This window comes from Chionomys nivalis, chromosome 7 (assembly GCF_950005125.1).
Source record: "Chionomys nivalis chromosome 7, mChiNiv1.1, whole genome shotgun sequence".
Taxonomy (NCBI): Eukaryota; Metazoa; Chordata; class Mammalia; order Rodentia; family Cricetidae; genus Chionomys; species Chionomys nivalis.
The window spans coordinates 99,328,117-99,350,350 of record NC_080092.1 but is presented as its reverse complement, the minus strand read 5'-3'; the positions used below and the strand labels follow the sequence as shown (position 1 = coordinate 99,350,350).

The window sequence follows — 22,234 nt, the reverse complement described above, 5'->3', positions numbered from 1 at the left end:
GGCTCGGCGGGGTTACGCCACGCACCCGGGGAACCGCTGGGCGGCAGGGCAGGGGGGGCGGGGGCCGGAGCCTAGGGCAGCGGCCCCCCTGGCTAGCAGTGCAGACTGACAGCGGCCCAGCCCGCCCTGACTCGCGTCACTTCCGCTGATGGCAACCCCCCCCCCACCTCCCCCTGGTCTCCGGAGTGGCCGGAGACTCCGCCCCTTGGCGATTGAAACGCGGGTCACGTAGCAACGCGGGGGAGACGGGGAGAGGGGCGTGGCCGGGCGCTGGTCCAATCAGCGCTTGCAGAACCGGCCTAGGCCGCTCGGCTTTAGCAACGTCGTTAGCAACACGTGGGGCGGGAGGAAGCGCCGGGCGGGGGCGGAGGGAGGGAGGGCGAGCAGGGAGGGAGGAGAACTGACGTCAGCGGGAGAGTATTATGGGCTGTCGAGCGCTGGCTGCTGCTTTTCTGCTCCTGGAAGCGGCCGAGGGGGGAAGCGGCGAGTCAACATGGAGCTCTCGGCGGTGGGGGAGCGGGTGTTCGCGGCCGAAGCCCTCCTGAAGCGGCGTATTCGCAAAGTAGGTGACGGGGACAGCGGGCGGCGGCGCGGCGGGCCCTCCCTTACCAGGGCCCGGGCTCCCTCCCCCTGCTGCAGCCCAGCCTCCCTTCCCCCAGGTCCCAGCAGTGGCCGCGGCCGTGGCGGCGGCGGCGGCTCAGCCCCTGCGCTCTTCTTAGACTTGCAGCGGTGCACAGATTGCATGGATGGGGGGCGGGGTGGGGGAAATGAATGCCGGTGCATGCACTTTGTGCAGCGTTTCTGCAGGGTTGCTGCAGCGGGCTGGTGCCTTTGGCGGTAGTGTTTGGAGCATTCATTTGGTGCATGCATTTTCGCTTGTATTTCTTGTGTCCTCGTCTTGCATTCCTCTCCATGCACATACACACACATACATTTTCCTTTTTGCATCCACAGGGACGCATGGAATACCTCGTGAAATGGAAGGGCTGGTCGCAGAAGTAAGTAGGTTATATGCAATCGCAACCCTACACTGATATTGAGGAGGGTTCTTTTCTTCCTCTTTTCCCCTTTACACTGGAATACAACACAAGGCAGCCGGAAAAGTTACACACACATACACGCCCTCTGCTCCCTCCTCTCTCCTTGCTGCAGGGACTGATGCCAGATTCTTCCTGGTTTCCTATAGGTACAGCACGTGGGAGCCCGAAGAAAATATCCTGGATGCTCGCCTGCTTGCAGCCTTTGAAGAAAGGTACAGACCCTTTGCCCAGCTACTCCCTGGATCCCATATAGGCTGACTTCGGTGCAGCTAGGACACACCCCCTTTTTTTTTTCCTTTTCTTTATTTAGGGAACGGGAGATGGAGCTCTATGGCCCCAAAAAGCGAGGACCCAAGCCTAAAACCTTTCTTCTTAAGGTATGTGGCAATCTCCAGTGGTGGAGTGTGACCTTCAAAGGGGACCTGGAGGGCTTGTGAAACGATCAGTGGTGTCCATACCCTGTGCTTGTCTGTGATCTGGGAGTCTTCTGACCAAGTCAGTGGCAGCATCAAGGAGGTGGGACTTAGCTACACCAGAAGACCTTTATTTCTCCCTCTAACCATCCCAAGTAGACCTATAAGGAACTACAAGTTGGTTGCAAATGGCTGCTTCCAGACAAACCCCCTTTCCCCTCCCCCAGACTACAACCATTAAGCCCACCTCCCTACCCCAATTAGAATTTCCCAGGCATCTGGGGGAAGTTGGGCGGTAGAGACTGGAGGACGTGGGGGGCGGGGCTCTGCTTCCTTCTTCTCACTGCTTTCTCTTTGCAGGCCCAGGCCAAGGCAAAAGCCAAAACCTATGAATTCAGAAGTGATTCCGCCAGAGGCATCCGGATCCCGTACCCAGGCCGATCACCCCAGGACTTGGCATCTACATCCAGGGCCCGTGAGGGCCTTCGGAACACAGGTCTATCTCCACCAGGGAGCAGCACCAGTGCCTGCAGGGCAGATCCACCTCGGGACCGGGACCGGGACAGGGATCGAGAAAGAGGTGCCAGCCGCATAGATGACAAGCCCAACTCTCCAGGGGACAGCTCCAAGAAGCGAGGACCCAAGCCCCGGAAGGAGCTCCTAGACCCTTCCCAGAGGCCATTGGGAGAGCCCAGTGATGGCCTTGGAGAATACCTCAAAGGCCGGAAGCTGGATGACACCTCTCCTGCGACAGGAAAGTTCCCAGCCGGCCACAGCGTGATCCAGCTTGCTCGAAGGCAGGACTCAGACCTGGTACAATATGGTGTGACCAGTCCTAGCTCGGCAGAGGCCTCAGGCAAATTGGCTGTGGACACCTTTCCAGCCAGGGTGATAAAACACAGGGCTGCTTTCCTGGAGGCCAAAGGCCAAGGTGCCCTGGATCCTGGTGGCCCCAGGGTCCGACATAGTTCAGGTACCCCAGGCTCAGTGGGGAGCCTGTATCGGGACATGGGGGCTCAAGGGGGAAGGCCCTCCCTTATCGCCAGGATCCCAGTGGCCAGAATCTTGGGGGACCCAGAAGAAGAGTCCTGGAGCCCCTCCCTGACTAACCTGGAGAAGGTGGTTGTCACAGATGTGACCTCAAACTTTTTGACCGTCACCATAAAGGAGAGCAACACGGACCAAGGCTTCTTTAAGGAAAAAAGATGAATTGCTGGGAACGGGGAGCCCAGGACCAGAGCAGGGGAGAGTGAGCTCCAATGTGGCTTAGTGCTTTTTTTATTTCTGAGTGGCTGTGGCCTTCTGGTTGGTCCTGTCCTTAACTTCACACCGTCCCCCTGGAGTCCCTTTCATTCCTCCGTCCTCAGTTCTGGTTGGAAAATTATCTAGAGTTCTATTTTCTATTAGATGTAAATATGTTATTTAAGAAAAATATCTAAATATATATATTTCAACTCTTGAAGTTCTTTTATTTAAACAAGGAAAGAGAGAGAGATTGTGGTTTGGTAGGGGCAGACAGACTGAGCTGGTACAGGACACTAGGAAAGTTGGGGGCCTGGGTGCTGGGATTCTGGAGGGTATGTGTTGGGGCTCAGCCGGCCCACCGCTGATTCCCAGTGCCAGGCTCCTAGCACCCAGGCTGGATTTTTGCTCTCCTTCCCATTGGTCAGCTAGGCCAACAAAAGGTTGGCTTCCCAATCAGAAAAAGGGGGGTGGGGTCAGCCCAGTTTCTCTCTCTCTCTCTCTCTCTCTCTCTCTCTCTCTCTCTCTCTCTCTCTCTCTCTCTCTCTCTCTCTCCCCCCCCCCCCCAAGATTCAGTGGTCAATTAGAGGGAAAGTATTAACTTTTTCGCGCGTGTCGTTGAAGGTAGAAAAAGTCACGAGTGGGTGGGGCGCAGCTCTCCCATAACCACACAAGGAGATGCACTTTATGGGAGGCGTGAGTGCCGCACACAAGGATTCTATGTGTGTGTCATGTGGACAAAAATCTCCCCGTTCCCTCGATTCCTTCCCTTACTTTCCAGAGAGAAAAAGAAATCCAGCGAATTTGTTTACATTCCCGAAATGCCAGGATAAATTGGGAGGATTGCGTGTCAGTGCCCAGATCACCAGACAGTTGTTTTACAAGAAAAATGTTCGGGTGAACTTTTCCTTTGCGCGTCCTCTATCTTTGCCAGAAGACAGGGCGGCCCCACCTCCCAGGAAGACTTGGACAAGCCTGGTTCGTCGGGTGAGGGTGGGCCCTGCTCTCCGAAGGACGAACGGCCGCCAGGCCACCCCGCGGGGCTGGCAGCGGGCTGCGCACCAGGCCGGTCGAGCTGAGCGCCGGGGTGGCAGCCTAAGTGGAACTTGGTCAGGTGGGGCTCTGGGTGGAAGGGATCCCATCCAAGAATGTGCATTAGAAGTTTAGTTTTTTTCCCCCCTCTTTCCTCTTTCTTAAAAGCAAAAGCTGTAATTTATAGTCCCTTTCGATTCTCGGAGTGCTCGCTACGTGAACTCGACGTTCAGACTCCGCCGAAGGGGGGGGGAGCGCGAGGTGGAGCGGGCGCTGCTGGGGACGAGGCGCCCGTCCACCCTCTGCGCCCCTGGTCTCGGCCCACTCCGGACGGCGCCACGCGCAGCAGCTTGGACTCAAAAGCACAAATCCGTCCCTCAACCTATGGTTGCCCCTTTCAGCAGGGATCTTGCGGCCTCTCCGCCCTCCCCGCCCTTAAAGGGCCAGCAGGCGATCTAACTTCTAGGGTTTTTGGAGGGAGGGGCGCGAGGCTCTTTTTGTAGGACAAAGCACAGACTTGAGGGGGGGGGGCTCTGGGCTGGGTTAGAGGAACTTGGTAATGGGGAGGAACTGAGAGAGACCCCAGCCTTGTCCTGCGTCCTCCTGGCTCCCCATCTCCAGCGTCTCAGTCTCTCCTCCCGCCAGACTTTCTTTGCCTTTAAATAGAGGGAGGAAAAAAAGAAAAAAAACCGGTGTATTCTATGTGTTTTTATTTGTTTTTGAAAATCAAACTGCGCCTAAAGATAAGCCCCTGGAATGGGGATTTTTATCTGCTCATATTTGTAAAACTGGTATTTTCGACTTTGTATAAATAAGCGCCGCCGTTGACCGTGTGTCTGTCTAGATGTCGACCCTATTTTCAGGTAGACCTGCTTTTGGAGGCCACATCTGTGACCGCGTGGACCGTAACTGTGGGACAGGAGTCCCTTACCTGACTGCCGAAGGCTTCCTCTCTCTCCTCCTTCCTCATTCTGGCACCTTCCTTCCCTTCAGCATTCCTGGTTCTGCCCTCACTGCCCTTCGTCCTGCCATCTGTTCATGGCCGTTGTGTGTGTCTCCTTAGCTCGCTCTTGAGAGGCTGACCTGGGGGTGGGGGGGTGGACAGGGGTCTGGGGCCACATGGCTCCGAGTCTGCAAACGCAGACGGGCAGAGCGCGTGTTGGGTTTTTGAATTTTCAAATATATACAAATCTCGAATTGATCGCGACTCAGCTCAAGAGTGAAACTTCGGTACCTATCTTCTTCTTGGGTTGTGAATGTGTCTGTATCCAGTATCACTTTTTACGTGTTTAAATATATACTTTGTAAATAAACATGGGTCTTGGTTTTCATTATTCTATCTATCTATCTATCTATCTATCTATCTATCTATCTATCTATCTATCTATCTATCTATTATTTATTCCTCCCCAAACAGAGTAGAGTTCCTGGAAAGGACATTTGCCTCCTCTCTCACTACCCACTTGGTGCCCCTACCTCCTCCCCCATACTCTAAAGTAGGGTTGGATTCCCCCCAAAAGGCCCTTTCCCAATTAGGAAACTGTGGGAATGTGAGGGGAGGTGGGTTGCAGAGGGAGAGGAGTCATGACTGTTCTCAGCTCTCTTGGGAGGCTGTCTTCACTACTGGCTGTACTTCTTTGGGACCCAGACAGAATTTGGGGACCCCTGAGATGATATGTTCTACCTCTGGGCTCCTTTACTCCGCCTGACGGAGGATTGCTCCCCAACACAACACCCGCTTCTATGTCAGCAGTCCATAGCTCTTGACACCCAAGAGCCTTGCAGACTCACTGCCGGCTATCCAAGCGTTGCTCCCCAATGCTGTCATAGGACTTGTGCTCCAGACCTCCACAGCCTCGCCAGCGGTCCCCGAAATGCAGAGCCTCCGTCTATTGATTGAGGAATTGAATTCGCGGGTATTGCTAGGCAACTGCCTGCTTGGAGCCGGCGCAGAGCTCGCTGATGTGATTAGTAAACCCGGAGCCGCCCGCCGATCCTCAGTCCTGCGCTGCGCTTCCCACCCCCAGTCCCTAAGGCTTCTTAGACCCTGGTGTTCTTTCCAGAAGATATCCCAAGGTTGGATGAGGGGCTGTCGAGGGGGAACACAGAGTGGGATGCTCGTGGTGGGTGTTCTCGATCCTCTAGGCTGCAGATTTCTTGCGGGGGGCGGGGTGGGCAAGGTGGCTGCACACACAACTCCGGATTCCCGAAGAGGACCTCACAGTGAACCTGGTTCTACCTTTATATTCCCGGGCAGACGTCGCTCCATTGCGAAGAAGCCACCGCAGTCCGTCAGAACCCGCAGAGCCCAAGGGGAGGCCCGATGGGGACCAGGTCACATCTTTTGCCCTTGGCCCAGTAAGCAGTGGCCAGACCGTTGGCAGAGCCCTGTCGGCTCTCTTCTCAAGTTCAGTGACCTGCGTGGGAGGCCCTGGGTCGACGGCTGAGGTGTGAATTTGCCTCAGTGGGGTCACTGAGCATCCAGTGCCCTTCGGACTCTGAGCGGTAAGCTTGTCGAGCAGGGTCTCAGACGCCAAGAGGTCCAAGGTCTATTTCTTAGGCTACCTCAAGGCGCTCTGGGCCGGGCAGCCTCTTTGCTGGGCCCACCGGAGGGCAACGGCTGTAAGGGAGTCAAGAAAGCAGTGGGGTGGCTGGGTCTGGGTCTAGTGACTTCAGCAGTCAGCCCTACAGTCGGGGCCACCACTGTTATCACCTGAATATAGGGATGAGACCCGCACTGACCCTGCGCGATTTCGCCATTCTTTGGTCACCGCCAACCTTAACTTGGACTCAGAGCTCCCTTAGCGAATTTTCTGGGCAGATTCTCCCGCAGAGCAAAGATCGGGTATGGGGACCCTGGCCCTTGACCGCCTTTGCTCAGGCGGATTTCCCTATGTCCTCATTGGCAGGACCTGCTCGAGCCGCTGCAGGAGCTGAGCCTGGCCCAACACAAACACTGGTTGAATGAAATACTTATGGCTCTGCAAAGAGCCGTTTTTATTCGGACTCTTTGATGCTCATAGTGCGCAGCTCTGATGGAGGCCTGGTGCTGTGCCCTGGACGCCCAAGGTTTACAAGCCTACCCCAGCTCTCTGCGGGTGAATCCACGGCTTTCTTCGTTTCACCAAAAAGTCTTCCAGGTCAGAGGTGGCTCGGATACAGCGGAGCCCAGGGTGGGAGTGAGTGGGAGCCCGAAGTGTCTCGGTGCCATCAAAGATGGAAATTTGGCTGACAGTAGTGAGAAGCCATAGGCTGAAGCCTGGGCTTTCATTCCGCGGCCAGAGACTGAGTCGACTGGGGGCTGCTCGGAGCAGCAGAGCTGTAGAGCGTGCAACTGAGTTCGGGACAGTCTAGGACAGTGGGCACATTTTCCCTCCTCTCCACCAACATTCAAAATCCCGGGCCGAACTTCGTGGGAAGCGGGCGCCCTCTACAGGCGACGGTCTCAGCGCCTGTCCCAAGTGCCACCCCTCCCCCTCTCTGGTTCCAGATAGGCGCAAAGAAAAGCCTCCTTTCCGCCTACCACGCATCATCTCTGTGTCTTTGGGAATCCGCCTCGACCACTACGGGTTGAGAGCGGGAAGGTGGTGTCCGGTGGTCCCTGCTGCACCCATCTTCCCAGGTACCACCTCCATTAATTCTAGCGGTGGATTGATTAAATCAGCACCGAAATAAATATGATCAATGTTGACCAGCCTCACCCCTAACTCTGGTCTGGATACCTTGTCCTTTTAGACATAGGTTCTCAAAGAGCCCAGCTGACCAACCAGGGCCAGCACCTGCTCCTACCCTGCTAGCTTGTTCCCCTAGGACAGATCTGGGATCCAACTGCCCTAGTCCACCTTCTCCAAAATGAAACAGGCACTGAAGACAACAAAAGAGAAATCAAACTGCCAGGCGCCTGCTTTGCAAGAATCAAGAATTGGGTTCCACACACAATGGCCTTTCTGCAGCAAAGTTTGTGTTTCTGTCGGTAGCTTGTCCAGAGAACCTTAATCCCAACAGCCTTTATGCCAGGGGTGGGTCTGCAGTTCTATCTTCCTTAGACTTCCAAAACTCCATTCTCCTGGGAGGCCAGAGGAAATTCTGAGTAAGTTCATGCCGGAGAGAAAGGCGAGTCTTGGACTAGGGAAGGGTAGGTAATAAGCACCCATCCCCTTTCTCATCAGTTGGGGTTAGGAGCCTTAAGTGGTCCCTGAATTAAAGCCTCCTGCTCTTCCCGGTGTCTTCCCAACTGGCCTCACTGGGACGGTGGAGGTAAGGCTGTTGGTTTCCTTAGAGCACGGCATAGCCGCTCCCTGTATTTGCTGGAGGCCTGTAGCATTCATTTTGACCAGTAGTGTTATTAGTGGGCAAAAATTATACATCATCTTTCCCACTAAACCAGGCTTTCTCAAACTTAGTTCCTTGGATGCTCTGAGAAACTGGACTTTTGTATGGCGACAACTTTGTGTGGTACACTTGGTTTGTTTGTTTATTTATTTATTTCAAGAGAGGGTTTCTCTGTACTTTGGAGCCTGTCCTGGAACTAGCTCTTGTAGACCAGGCTGGCCTCGAACTCACAGAGATCCGCCTGCCTCTGCCTCCCGAGTGCTGGGATTAATGGCGTGCGCCGTCACCACCAGGCGGCACTCTTGGTTTCTATGCATTAGATGCAGGCTGCACCTTTCATCATGGCCAACTTTCTCCAGACACTTCAGCCTGTGTTCTCGCAGTCAATCACAGGCGCTGGTATTTGCTCTTGAAACCATGCCCCTTCCTTGCAAGGATGCCCTTCCCCCTTTTTCTCCCTCCCACCTCTGATTGGCTAAGCCATTTCCATTTCTTTCCTCCAATGCTACCACTATGCACATGTCCAGACGGGTGTTTTGCCCCATGACGGGGGAAGGAAGGACTGTTTTGTTTACTTACAATGTACACCAAGTCAAAAGTTTACAAAAATATTTATTAATACTAAGAATAGCAAAAAGACATGAATTTTCCTAAATCATTTACTGTCTTTCCCTGGCAAAATAAATTAGCACCGGTCCAAAGTCCCTATAATCTAGGCTAGTGCTTCTAGAAATCCGAGAACTGTGAGATGCATCTGGTTAAATACGGCTATCAGAGAACCACCGGCCGCACTCCACCCCACACCCCGAGAGACTTCCTGGGGGTATTTCCTTGGCAGCTGGACTGTTCTGTTCCAACACCACAGACCCTAAGTTTTCCCAGGGTTCCTTGCTCACTCCCTAGGAAAGGGAGCAACTCCCCGTTTAAAGGGGCATATATAAACAACCGTCTAAAGAAACCAAGCCGATGACTGACACCGGCTCAGAGTTCAACATTTCCTTCCTGACAAACCTCAGGACCAGCGCTCTCCAACCAAGACTGGAATTTGGAGTATACCCAAGAAGGGGCATTGTTTTTGGTACCAAAGATTATTATTTTTTTAAACCAATACTACCAAGGAAGACAGGCTGGCCACTTTTCCTACCAGGTACAGAAGCAGACAAAAAGGTGCCTGTATTCTTGACACTAGGGAGACTGAGGAGGGCTGCCAGAAGTTCAAGGACAACCTGGGCAGGAAGAGACCCTGTCTTGAAAGGACTAAGACAGAATTAAAACATCCATTTGGCATGAAAATATGGCACAGAACATCTGGGACCCTTAGAATCTTGTAAGATGTGGGACTCACACTAGCTACATACACACATATACACACAAACACATAAGGGGCAAGATAGCAGCAAATAAAAAACCATTAAAAAGCAACTACTTTTATTTATTGGTAAACACGAGAACTCCACCTGGAGCATGTGGTGTGCCTCTCCAGCGGGTTCTCATGTGGGCACACTACACACATATGCTTTGTAACAATCGACCACTGGGGTCACAAGCACCAGGGAAAACACCACAAGAAGGCAAAGTGGCTGGGAGGAAGGTATTTGTAGATTTCAACTTTGGGACTGAAATAGCTGGTAAAAATAAAAGGCACCTAATCGGGGTTTGGAGACCTGGCAGCAGGGAACAAAGTCAGTCAAACTAGATCCCCAGACACGGTCACTTCTCCAACAGCTCATGGAACCACCAAAAGATATGGAGGTGCCTTTAAGGCAGTGTGTGGTACAAAAGAAGCTGCAAACCTTGGATGAGGCAGCGGAGGACCCTGGCTGAAGACAGGAAGAGAGGCCAATGGCCTAGCAGGCAACTCTTTCCCCCTGCTACCTGCTTCCTGGCCCTGGAGTCTCTCCAGTAACAGCTCTTGCTGGTAGCATGGTCCCTTGGTGCTGGATCCAGAGGCTGCATATTGTGAGCCTCTTTCAGGAGCCATGGATATGGGTCTGTTCCAAAAGGCACAGTGTTGAGGTCAGTTTGGTCACACAAAGACCATCTCTTATTTGGTGTGTGTGGGGTGAACTACTGGGGGGGCACTTTGAAAGTGTGATAGGTCCCAGACACCACAGCCCACTGTCTCGGCTGGTTCTGGAAGGGGACATTTCCCTTCAAGGCAACAGGAATGAAGAGACCACACCTGCCGGCTGACCAGTCAATGGTAGAAGCAGAAACAAGGGTTTCACACCACCCCCACTTTTTGGCATCACAGACTCACTGACCAGATTGTCATGGCCACAAGGTGATATTCCAGGACAGAGGTCCTGACATTGGCCAGCAATCTGACAAGGTAGTTTTAAGACAGCTACCTGGGAAGGGGGACAGGGAGAAGGCATCTAGAAAGGGGCTCAGAACTGGAGGAAGGGGGAGGAATCAGGACCCCCTGCCAGGTGGGCTGTCAAACTGTCCCACCACATAAATGGCACAGGGATATTGCTTCTCAGCTAGAAAGGAAAAACAAGCTCCCGAAAGTGGGAGAGGATTGTCAGGGAAAATGGTACCCAAGAATGGCCCACTCAGTAGGCAGGGCTTTGCACCAGACTCAACTACAGAAAACGCCTGCCCAACAGTCTAAGAGACACCAGTCTAGCCAGGCAGCGGAGTGGCAAGCCTGCGGGTGCACCTGCATTCCTGCACTGCAGCTACTAGGGGGCCTTATCTGGCCCTAGCAATCAAACTAGTGGGGAAGATTGCCTGCCCAGGACTCCAAACTGCTACTTCAGCCTCCTCTGGGTTGCAGCCCAGAGGAGTACACTCTAGTGGGCCTAAGCAGGGGTGCAGGCCTGGATCCAGAGCAGAACAGGGTCACTTCTCACTGGGGCTCGGGCCTGCCTGCGGGAAGGCAGCCGCACTGGACTCCTCTCTTCCCAAACCCAGTAGCACGGAGATACATCTGGGTGCTGGGATGAGGCCTTTCAAACCCTGGCTGGACTTTGGGGCCACAGCTGTGGTCAGGAACAACCCCACATCAGGGACAGAAACTCTGAAGAGTCACAGAGTTCTGTAGACTTCTGCAGGGTCCCTGAATCAAATCTCACAGAGGTCATCCTTTTATGATGAGGTCAGTGTCTCATCTGCCAAGAACAGAATCCCCACTTCACCACAAAGGCCCTGTCACTGTTGGGCTTGGGAGAAGGTCCGGCCTGCTCTGTCTCTCCCTCCACAGGGCTGGGGAGGGGGCTGTATCAGAAGGCCCTCCCCAGACCCACCTGACGGTAGTTGGGCTAATAAGGTAGGGGAGGGTCTCACTAGGCCAAGGAGGGATATGTATTGATGAGGCCTTGTTCAGGCAGACAGTCTTGAGCCAGTGGCCAACCAGATTTCCTGAGGCAACAGGACAGAGTAGAGTGGAGGCCCAGAGAGGTAGAATCACCAGAGAAACGAGTTCCCAGCCCTAAGTCTCAAGACAGGGCAGAGCGGGCCCCCAGGTCAGGCATCAAAGCAAAACCAGAGACCAGAAGGTGGGTCGGACTCGGGCAACGGTCTCAGTAAGGCCTCAAGTTGAAGAACCCCACGCTGGTGGGGGATTCCTTCACTGTGACAGTGATGAGGTTGGCCGTGACATCTGTGACAAAGACGTGCTCGATAAGACTGCGGGCAGGTTTCCAGTCCTGGTTGGTCTGGATGGATACCGACAGGTTCTGCCCAGCACTGGGGAGCGAGGAGGAATCTGGGTCCGAGTCGGAGCTACTGTTCTCCTCTCCTGTGCTCATCTCAGACAGCGCAGGGGCCTTGCGGCCTTCTCCCGCAGCCGCGTGGCCCTCCTGTCCACCGGAGGCGGCGACGCACTTAACACTGTCCCTCTTGACAGAAGGGGTGGGCAGAGCTGTAGCCTTGGAGGCCAGTTTTTCGCCTTTGCTGGTGTCTGTGGGTGTGCCGGTCATGTTTATCCCTGTGGGGCTGCCCCCAGGACCTTTCCCTGTGGCTGGGTTGGTGGCTGGAATGGCCTTGGCGGCTGTGGTGTGGCGGGAGAGCAGGCCCATACCAGGCACACCGTTCTTGACGCTCTGTAAGTCTAGGACCTGCAGGCTCAGTTCCTGAGTGGGGGCCAGCTGGGAACCTGGGCCCCCTGAACTGCCCCCTTTCTGCTGCTCTGCAGCCCCACTGCCAGGGGCCTTCAGGACCTTGCTTCCCGGAGGACTCACCCCCAGCTCCCCTTTCTGCGTCCTCACTTTCAGGTCCAGTCCGAGGCTGCACTTATTGGCGGTCTGGGCCTTGAGTGCCAGTCGGCTTGCGGTCTGAGCCTGACTCTGGCTCATGCGGTTCATGTAGTGTACAATAGAGCTCTGCCAGCTGATGCCACCACGGTTGGGGCTTCCGGTCATGCCTTTCATGAGACTGGCCAGGTTCTCTGGGGTCGCCATGGCGCCGGAGCCACTGCAGGCCTCTTTGGTGTGGGCTTTCAGGGCTGCCAGGCCTGCCACAGGAGCACTGAGTGGAGGGGGCAGCTTGCTGGCTGAGGTCCCCAGGTCCTTCCTGGTGGTCTTCAGCACCTTGGCCAAGCTTACGGGTCTCCGAGCCGCTTTCTGTTCTGGGGGCAGGGGCTTGCGTCCCCGTTTCTTGCGAATGGGATCTTTGAGCTCTGGCTTGGCCACCAGGATCTGGGCTTTCTTCTGAGGCACGGGGTGGGTCTCACGGCCCCGGGGACCCCTCTTGGAGTCCAGATCGCTGTCATCTTCGTCTTCATCCGAAGAAGAGGACGACGACGTGGAGGAGGACGAAGAGCTGCTGGATTTGGACTTGGAGGGAGCATCTGGTTCCTGAAAAGACAAATAGGTGCGATTCAAATCTGTCTGGGTAGCACCAGGTGTCCTGCAGCCACGGTACCAGGGTCCTCCAGGCCCCAGCAGGCAGGGAGGAGTGACCACGCTTGTCCAAAGAGGTGGAACCTGCTCAGCGGTATGCACAATTAGAGGTAAACAGTTGTTAATCTTCTGCTTCCTAGGTCCTAATGTGGCCTGCAGACCCAGACTCTCCCATGGTAGTGTAATGGAGATGGCACCTTCGACCTTCTAGCTCTGACAGGGGCTGATCCCATCAAACCCTGGGGCCCTAGGCTTCCCTAGCAGACCCCCTCCCTCAGCTTCATCAACCCACAGAAATGTCTTCTCAGTCACAGGCCCCCTCTGGCTGACATCTTTCTGCTAGGAGGAAAGATGGTGGTGTCAGGATAGATTCACACTTCCGCTTCGGCCACAGGAAGTGAAGCCCGGTGGAATGAAGTCCGAGTAATGGGCAAAAGCACACTCGAGCCTATGGACGGAAGCCCCTTCCCTGTCCTGCTCCTGAACCGTCGCGGGGCGGGGAGGGCAAGAGGGAGGATGCCAAGTATGTGGAAGGCATCTGTCTGTCATCAAGCAAAGAGGGTCAACAGGACATTTTGAGACGGGCTTAGCATAGAATAGCATCACTGCTTTTGCCCCTATTCCCCCACCTGTCTGTCAACCCTGCGTGGCCTGGCTTGTCCATAATTCCTACACAAACTCGAGCACTTACTGCACACAGGTTTCCCCGGTGGAGTGTCTCCAAAGCGAGAGGGTGTTGGGCATATCTACCAAGTCTGCTGTTGCTATCCTGGAGGACAGACTATGAACGGACTTGGGCTGATACAGGAAGCACCTACGGAGGTCCGAGATGGGAGGAGCATGCATTCTGCCTACTGCCTGCTGGTGCCACCCACCAGCAGAGGCCTGAAGAGGCCTGCCTACCTTGACAGCTCCCCTGAAGAACCTCTGCCCAAATGGGCACGGATGGGGGAGCACAATGCCCGTGGCCACTCACCTTGAGCTTAGAGCGCCGGCTGCAGGACGACATGACTGTGTGCTTCCTTGGCCTGCCCCTGGGCCTCTTGCCTCTCTTCCGGTTCTGTACCTCCTTCTCATGTTCCCTGGAGACACAGCACCAATCAGCTTTGAGAAGCTCTGCTTGCAAACCTTGGCTCCAGCCTCCACTCTCAACTCCCAAGGGATTCCTACAGCTCCAGTTAGCAGCAGCTTACCGTCAGTTTTGCAGCAAACTCCTATTGGAAAGCTGCAGCAGAGGTCCAGACCCTGGCTCAGGGGTGCTGGTCCCTACTATCTTTGCAGGCAATCCATTTCACTCGTGTTTGGCTAAAACGGAGCTGAGGACAGGAGAACAGAGCTAAAGCCGCCTTTGGGGCTACCTGTCTAATGTGTCCACTTCCATGAAGACTGCCCTCCAGTACGTACCCTCTATGACCTGCTAGCCCAGGAGCTAAGGACTCCAGTGTGGCTTACACTAGCTTGTCAGGCTTCTCGAAGCCAACTCGCTCACTTATATCACCCCGTTCCTGCATTCCTCACACACCTCCAGCACTCTGTGAGGAAGTTATCAAGCCCCCCATCAGCCTGGCCTCAGAGTCTGTACCCCTGCAACCCATGGCTAAGGCTGCGAAGTCACGGAAGCTCAGATTTCAGGCTATCCCACTGAGTATATCGGAAAAGACCCCTGGTGACAAAGACCCCTGTGACATGGCTCGGCAGGTAAAACACGCCGCTAAGCCTGACAACCTGACTTTGATCCCCAGAAACCACACGGTGAAAAGAGACACAGGGGGCTGGAGAGATGGCTCAGTGGGTCCAGAAGACCTGGGTTCAATCCCCTGGCATCCACATGACAGCTCACAGCTGTCTATAACTCCAGTTCCCAGGGATCTGACACCCTCACACAGAGAGACATGCAGGAGACACAGTGACGCACATAAAATAAGAATAAATAGATCATTAAAAATGTTTTAAAAAATCGAGAACAACTCAGGCCTATGGCATATGCCTGCCCCCCTTCCCCCAAGCAAACAGACACATGCAAAATAAAATAGCCAAGCACCATCTCCTTGGAGTCCTGGAAAGTGATCTCACATAGAACAGACCTTCAGGAAAACCCCCAGGCTAACCTCCACCTCGAGTTCAAGGGGCATCTCCCTGCTGGCAGACCACCACCTATCTATCCTCTTTGTGACTCTGATCTCCTTACACACAGTGGTTCCTCCTTGACCACGAAGTTAACCACCAGAGGGATGTGTCTGGATGCAGGGAGAGACAGAACACGCACCATCCTGATTTTCCGTCCCATGTTGTAAAAGAGCCTATTCCCACGATGGCATCTTTTGAATCCATGCGAAAGAGGTCCCTGCCTCAGGACGATGCCTTTGAGACAGGCTCTTGTTTCACTGGTCAAGCTGGCTTCCCACCTGCTCCAGTGGTCCCCCCGACTCAGCTTCTCTACCAGCAGGGGCTGCAGAAGTGTACGGTAACACCTGGCCCAAGGATGCCACCCCTTAGAAAGTGCCAAGCCATCCCTCCAGGGCTCAGAGGCTCAAGCTATAAATGTAAAAGGAGGAATTGACACCGCTATCCCCTTCTAAGTTCCCATAAGTGCAAGCACTCATTCATCCTGCCAAAACCTACCCCCTCCCCACTCCTTTTGCAAAATGTCCTGTTACAGTGAGAAACACAGGCTGGGCTCCCAGAGAACAAGCCGGCTAGATTGACCCCAGCTGGAGAAGCTTTTGAGCAAACCATTCATCTGCCTCTACTGACAGAGCCAGCTTCTGCAGCAGGAAGGTGTCTCTGCTGCCACCCACATGGTGCTGTGTTCCTGAACCTCAGCACTCAGATGATGCTGACCCTCACACCCCCGTAACACACTGTTCCCGACACTATCCTACCCAACCCTCTGTCTTAACCAATGTCTCCCACCTAAGAGCAGAAGTGTCAACTATAACTACAAAGCAGATTCTAGAGAAGCCTTGCACTGTTTCACGGCTTGAGCAAAACATCACATGCATCTCTCTGAACTGTGGGTTTCAGGCCCATCCTGGCGGGGACAGAGGGACAGGCCTACTTTTTATAGCAAGCTTGCAACCCCAATTGCTATTACCACTGATGTTACTCCACAGAAAGGGCCAAGAGAAACTGGAGTCTGCGCAAAGGTTCATCTTGGAAGTCCCGACTGTCTGCGGGGGCCTTAAAGTGCTGTAGCTACTCAAGTAAGCCTGGGGACAGGCTCCTTATGGGATCTCATGCCACAGCCCCCAGGCCACCATGTCACCAGTCAATTCCACCCAACTCTCCCCTCCCCCAGAGCGCTGTTAATGTTCTCACTTCTTCTGGAAGGCTAGCAGCAGCCTTGGGTCCAAGATGTTCTCTTCTGGCTCCCAGCTGTTGTGTCTGGAAAAGCAAAGACCAGGGCTGGTGAGCAGCATCCAACCGGGCTGCAGGAACAGCTCCCATAGTCCTGCTGGGGGCCAGGGGCACCAAGCCCAGGCAGTCCTCTGGGGTCCCAGAAGCCCTTGAAGTTAGTTAGCATCATGGCCTCAAACCCACAGGCAAACTGCCACCTCAAGCCCCAAGTCCCAGCAGGCCACAAGGGGACTCAACAGTCAGCGCCTGGGAAGAAAACAAACCCAACAAAGAGCAAAGCTGCTGAGGGAATCCCCCGAGCCTGGCCCTGAGCCAGAGAGGGAAGGGAAGACAGGTAGGGGAGGGGGAGCTGGGGGAGCTGGGGAAGCAGACAGAACAATGTGGCGGACACCACGGAGAGCGCGGGCAGAGCAATGGGGTTTGAGGGGGGCATCGGGAGGGGATGGGGTCCAGGACGGAAGGTTGCGGGGCAGCTGCAGAAGAAGCCCCTTCCGGGGAAGGCCGGGTCCCTTCCCTTCATTAAGAAGAAAGCAAGCGCGCGGAGGGGGGCGAGAAAGGGGAGCTCCTCCTACCAGTAGGAATCTCAGGTTACAGTGGGGTAACTTGGGCAAGGGGAGGGGGCCGTGTCCCGCGCCTGCCACGGCCGGCTCCAGGGCGGGGGCGCATGCAACAAATGGGCGCCAGAAGCGCGCGGCGCGGAGGAGGAGGAGGGCCGGGCCCGAGGGAGCCGGGGCTGGAGGCCTCCCTGCCCGCTCCCCGTGGGATCGTAAACAAAGGGCATCGCTGTCGGCCGGCGTCCTCTGGGTCTCGAGCCACAGAACTTCCCGCCCGGACCCGAGAGGAGAGGGTCCCCGCGCTGTTCCCACCCAGGCCGGGAGGCGCACGCGGGAAGGCGGCCGCGCACCGAGGACTCACTTAGAGGACCAGCCGCGCCACTTGACCAGGTACTCCAGCTTGCCCTGCGGGGAGAGAAGAGCGAGCGGTGAGCCGCGCAGAGCGCCGGGTGCGCGCGGGGGGCGGGCGGGGACGCACGCACCTTGCGGAGCCGCTTGCTTAGAATGCACTCAGCGGCGAAGACCTGCTCGCCCACGCTGCTCAGCTCCTCCATGCCGCCGCCCGCCGCGGCCCGCGCCCCGCAGACCCCGGCCCACAGTCGCACACAAAGCGCCGCCCCCGCCGCGCCCCGCCCCGCGCACGCGCGTCGCAGTCGCCCGCGCTGCGCTCCCCGGAGCTACCCGGCCAATAGGCGCGCGGGGCGGGGCGCGCATTGTTCGCGGTGGCGGCTGCGAGGAGCGGTCCGTGGGGTTGGGCGCTCTCTGCGCGGCGTGGAGAGGCTGCGTGTTCCGAGGACCCTGGGGTCTAACTGCCCCGGATCACACGTCCCCGCGGGAAGCCATTGTTTGGGTTGAGAGCAGCGAAGCGGGGAGCACGCGGCGCTTCCTGCCCCCACCAGCGAGGGACGCTGCTCCCCACCAGTCCTCTATAAGTGCACCCCGAAACTACAGGATCAGGGGTGGAAGAAAAATACAGGGTTGGGGCGGGGAACACCGAAAAGCGATTGTTGTTCTCTTCAAGGCTATAGAGGAAAAAAAAGCAGGTCCCTGGAAGACTGAACTCCAAGTTCTTAGTAAAGAGTTGCAAAAATGGGACCCCTAACCCTCGACTTTTAATGTGTGCGTGGGGGACACAACCAATTTGCTCTTTTTCTTAGTTTATTTCACTATTTTGGTGACGTCGACGTGGGCTGTAGGGGACTGTGTGCAGACCTGGGTATGACCTCGGATTCTGTTCCAACTCGCTAGGCTCTGCCAGAAAAGTTCTTTGGATCAATTTCCAGTGGTAGAAGTTGGGGTGGCCCGGGTCCTTCCAGGTCGCCCTTTTATTCTCGTTCAGACATGAATTCCGTTGAGTAGCCTTCTTTGTGAGTTTTGAAGCAAGTCAAACTTCACGAAGGAGGCGTTCCCTCAATAAAGTAGACTCCAATGAAAATCCACTTTCTGGTTTTGCCTCTTTCTTGGACACAGCTGCAAATCTAGTCTCGTTTTTGTAGGAACTTCTTTCCACGTAATGGGGAACTTATTTGCGGAGGAGAAACATTTGTTTTGGTTGTAATAGCTTTCTGCCCTAAGAAGAAACATCGGGGAACCACACTGGGATTTAGGGGTGTTCTTCAGTTTAGGTGGTGGGTTAAACCAGCCACCTTCACTCAAGGCTTTGGAGAGATCTCGCAACTGTTTACAGAGGGGGCAGGGAAAGGGACATTTTCCTGGAGAGCGCTATGACTGCTCATTTAGGGGCTTCCGTGCAGTAGTGGGTGAACCAAGTATGAAGAAAGCCGCAGCAGTCTCGTAGCCAGCTCTGTCTGTCTGTGTTCAGATCATCTGGGCAGTAAATGGTAGAGCGGGTACAAAGGTGTGTTTATTGTAATCCTATAAATGGCTGGTCCATTTCAGCTGCTGTTTGCGCTTCAGGATTCCAGGGGGAAGTAACATTTACTGTTACAATTTTCCCACTTTCCTTTTTTGGAACCCACACAATTGCTTATTTTTAAAGAACAACAACAACAACAAAAGAACTTAAAAAAATACAACTCTCTCCCTCTCTTTTTGTCTGCTAAGAAGTAGCCAAGAGTCTGATATGAACACACTGGGAAAAAGTTCCCTTCCCTGAAGTGTGTCTGTCACACACCCCATCTATTCAACCTTGGTCACCCAGTTGGAGTAGTTAAGATAATTAATTTGGAGAAACTTGACTGGAATGCAGCCATTAGATCAATGCAGCCTGTGTATGATTCAGAATTTGTGGCGTTTCTGACTCACAGCTTTGGCATTAGTAGGATGAGTTAGGATTGATTCTTTTCATTCATGTCATTAACAGCTACTCTGTATTTCCTACTAGATACGGAAGTGAGTCCTTAGCCACTGTCTGACAAGACTGGCACAGGCTCTGGGCATGAGGGTCGGCACTGGCAATCGCCTGACCCTGAGGATCGAATTTCAAACTGTATTTCCTTTTACGTCATTGACATTTAAATAGCCACTTGAGGCTGGTGGTCACTCACAGGACACCGGGCCAGTGCACAAGAACATAAAGGTGGTGTTAAGGGAGTACTAGTGTTGGACGTCAGCCCTGGACTACCTGTGCGGATGGATAACCTCAGAACGTTTAAAGAATATGTAGAAATCCAAGCATATTTGGGGAGTAAATGTCTTGCTACTCTCTGTGCAAACAACAGTGTGGACAAAGTCTTACTTCCTTGTTTGTTTATGTTTGTTTTCTGGTGGTCGGGTAGATTGGACCCAGGGCCTTGAACATGCTAGGGCAAGCACTTGACTGCTGAGCTACATTCCAACGTTAGACACGAGAGGTTGGAGTCTTGCTAAGAAAGAGTAAATGGCTTGGAGAGATGGCTCAGCAACTAAGAACACGCGCTGCTCTCAACTTGTACAGGACCGTATTTGCTTTCTAGTTCCCATTTCCGGCAGCTCACAGCCACCTGCCACTCCAGTTCCAGGGGATCTTATGGCTTCTCGTGGCTTTCTAGGGCACCAGGCGAACATGGCACACATACATCCATGTAGGCAAACATATAATATAAAAACTTTAAAATAAAAAGGAAGTAGAGGCAGATGAAAAGGCCATTGCTTAGTAGTGCTTACTGGTCCTGCGGAGGAGCTTGGAACTGTTCCCAGCACTTAATATACTGTGGTTCACAACTGCCTCAAACTCCATTTCCATGGAATTTGATTCCCTCCTCTGCCCCCTGAGGACAGCTGCACACACGTGATGCTCATAAACTCATGCACACACATAAATACATAAATACAAATAAATATTTTCAATCGGGCATGGGGGTGCACGTCTTTAATCCTAGCACCAGGAAACAGAAGTAGGCAGACCTCTGAGTTCCAGGCCAGTCTGGTCTACAGAGAGAGTTCCAGGACAACCGGGGCCACATAGAGAAACTCTGTCTCAAAAAAATCAATCAATCAAACAAAGAAATGTTTCCATTCCTTGCTTGTGGTTTGAGAATCAGAACTCCTAGGGCAAGAAATCAATCCAGAGTCAGTGGGTACACCGGAACTGATAGTACCCAGCCGCCGTGTGCTTGGCAGTTACAATTAGATCACCTTAGATACAATCTTACAAAATAGCATCCCAGCTGCTTATTTTATGTTCAGCTTTGCCACTGTGGTCCAAACGTCAGGTCTTCCCTAAAGGGATCTGCATGAGCTAAATTCAGGATCTACGATGCATCTCAATATCTGATGTATAACTGCTGCCATCTCTCAAGCTTTTCTCTGCATTTGCAAAACTGAGGTGTGGCTTACGGCTCATTGTGCCAAGTGATGTGGTTTCTGTATGTATAGTGGGTAAACATTGTCTACACCTCCTCACAGTGTTTATGTGTCAGTCAAAATAACCGGTGTTGGGATGCTTGCCCAAGTTCACAAGCCTTCAGTCTCTAGGCACACAATGTAAATATTGACACCCCCACTCCTGACCCTCCATACCTCACCCAGCACTCTCTAGAGACAGCTTGCAGCTCTTACTGTTCGGGGACACTTTCCAGAACAGGTTGTCTGTCTAAGACTTTAATTTGGAGATGAGTAAAAGGAATTCAGAATTGTTTTTTAGGGCATCTCTGTGCCCTCAGTCTTGCCTCTGCTTTGTCTGCCCAATGGGGACTCAGTACACTCTCTGAGTTGTATGGAGCTTGCTCACTGAAGCTTTCCAAGATGAGCTGTGTCCCCAGGAGCAGCCTGTCTCCTGGTATCATATCTTTTTCCACAGAATCTGCCCCCAGTCTCTAGACCATCTCAGTACCCTTAGAAACCTGCCCAGGTGGGAGACACCCTAAATACTGGGGTCAGGAAGAGGTGGAGGCACACTGTAATAGAGGTACAGAATGGAAGATGGGTGGAATCTTTCTAGGAGGTCCCTGTTGCATGAGGGGTTTATCTAAAAAGTGTCATTTGTTAACTTTGCAATCAGATTAGTTCCTGATTCCATTTTCATGCTCTTATAATAATGTTGGGATAAGCATTTTGCTGCTGCTGCTGTTGTTGTTGTTGTTGTTGAGACAGGGTTTCTTTGTGTAGCCCTGGCTATCCTGGAAATCACTCTGTAGGCCAGGCTGGCCTCAAACTCACAGAGATCCACCTGCTTCTGCCTCCCGAGTGCTGGATTAAAGGTGTGCACCACCACTGCCCGGCAGCATCTTTATTCTTGCATGTACAATGTGCTTTCAGAATGGTGTCTGGGATGTTGGGTCAAAGGTCATGTGACTTACATAACTTCCTTCCTTCCTTTCTTTCCTTTTCCTTTTTTCTTTTCTTTTTTTGCTGATGGGGGCGGAACGTTCTGAACTCCCTCGGTGGCATTTGTTGTCCATCTGTCCCCCGTCTCAGCAGTTCCACAGGCTGACTTTGGATTCGCTATGCAGCCAAGGATGATCTTGAATTTCAGCTCCTCCACTTCTGCCTGGGATTACTAGTGTGCAGCTCTGCCTAGGGTTCAGGTGGTTTCCGGATGTGATTGCTGCTTCACTGGCAGGGTGGACTGACACACACTAACCACAAACGTGTATGGGACTGACACACTAACCACGGCCTTGCAAACCCACCTCTGCTTTTACCTGAGACCTTTGCCTCAAGGACAATGGTTAGATTGAAAGATGATTCGGAGTGCAGCTTTTCAGTGTGAAATGCGTTATTTTCACAATCTTATTTTATTTTTAATGTCTTTTTGGTTTATTTATTTTATGTGTGTCGAATCCCTGGAACTGGAGTGACAGATGCTCATGAGGCACCATGCGGATGCTGGGAACCGAACCCAGGCCCTCTGCAGAAGCAACAAGCACTCTTAACTGCCGAGCCAACTCTCCAGCTTGTCTCAAATTTAAAATTAATGTACACTTATGAAGGTTTCAAATCTAGGGCTAAAGAAAGCCTTTACATAAGAACGAATA

General features: G+C 53.5%; 2 protein-coding genes across 3 annotated transcripts; one reads left to right on the top strand and one right to left on the bottom strand.

The window, feature by feature from the left end:
• Window positions 1-428: 428 nt before the first annotated feature.
• Window positions 429-4,802, top strand: Cbx8 (chromobox 8). Its single transcript, XM_057775270.1, has 5 exons — window positions 429-562; window positions 955-998; window positions 1,187-1,252; window positions 1,351-1,417; window positions 1,814-4,802. The coding sequence occupies exons 1-5, from the start codon at window positions 494-496 to the stop codon at window positions 2,660-2,662; spliced, it is 1,095 nt and encodes a 364-aa protein (XP_057631253.1). The 5' UTR covers window positions 429-493; the 3' UTR covers window positions 2,663-4,802.
• Window positions 4,803-8,737: 3,935 nt separating this feature from the next.
• Window positions 8,738-17,426, bottom strand: Cbx2 (chromobox 2). 2 transcript variants are annotated; one of them, XM_057776657.1, is made up of 5 exons: window positions 17,300-17,426; window positions 17,179-17,222; window positions 16,225-16,290; window positions 13,883-13,988; window positions 8,738-12,861 (listed from the first exon to the last, which is right to left on the bottom strand). In XM_057776657.1, the coding sequence occupies exons 1-5, from the start codon at window positions 17,369-17,371 to the stop codon at window positions 11,587-11,589; spliced, it is 1,563 nt and encodes a 520-aa protein (XP_057632640.1). In that variant the 5' UTR covers window positions 17,372-17,426; the 3' UTR covers window positions 8,738-11,586. The 2 variants fall into 2 exon arrangements, with proteins under 2 accessions (XP_057632640.1, XP_057632641.1); XM_057776658.1 differs by lacking the exon at window positions 17,300-17,426 and having other exon boundaries at window positions 17,168-17,216.
• Window positions 17,427-22,234: the final 4,808 nt, after the last annotated feature.

What these genes read in the sequence shown, in the direction of transcription:
- Cbx2 (XM_057776657.1), bottom strand. Translation starts at nt 17,371, where the DNA reads ATGGAGGAGCTGAGCAGCGTGGGCGAGCAGGTCTTCGCCGCTGAGTGC. An exon ending in CTGCTAGCCTTCCAGAAGAA is followed by an intron (nt 13,989 to 16,224) that starts GTGAGAACATTA and finishes CTGTGTCTCCAG; the next exon opens with GGAACATGAGAAGGAGGTAC. An exon ending in GCCGGCGCTCTAAGCTCAAG is followed by an intron (nt 12,862 to 13,882) that starts GTGAGTGGCCAC and finishes TTGTCTTTTCAG; the next exon opens with GAACCAGATGCTCCCTCCAA.
- Cbx8 (XM_057775270.1), top strand. Translation starts at nt 494, where the DNA reads ATGGAGCTCTCGGCGGTGGGGGAGCGGGTGTTCGCGGCCGAAGCCCTC. An exon ending in TGGAAGGGCTGGTCGCAGAA is followed by an intron (nt 999 to 1,186) that starts GTAAGTAGGTTA and finishes GGTTTCCTATAG; the next exon opens with GTACAGCACGTGGGAGCCCG. An exon ending in CTTGCAGCCTTTGAAGAAAG is followed by an intron (nt 1,253 to 1,350) that starts GTACAGACCCTT and finishes TTCTTTATTTAG; the next exon opens with GGAACGGGAGATGGAGCTCT.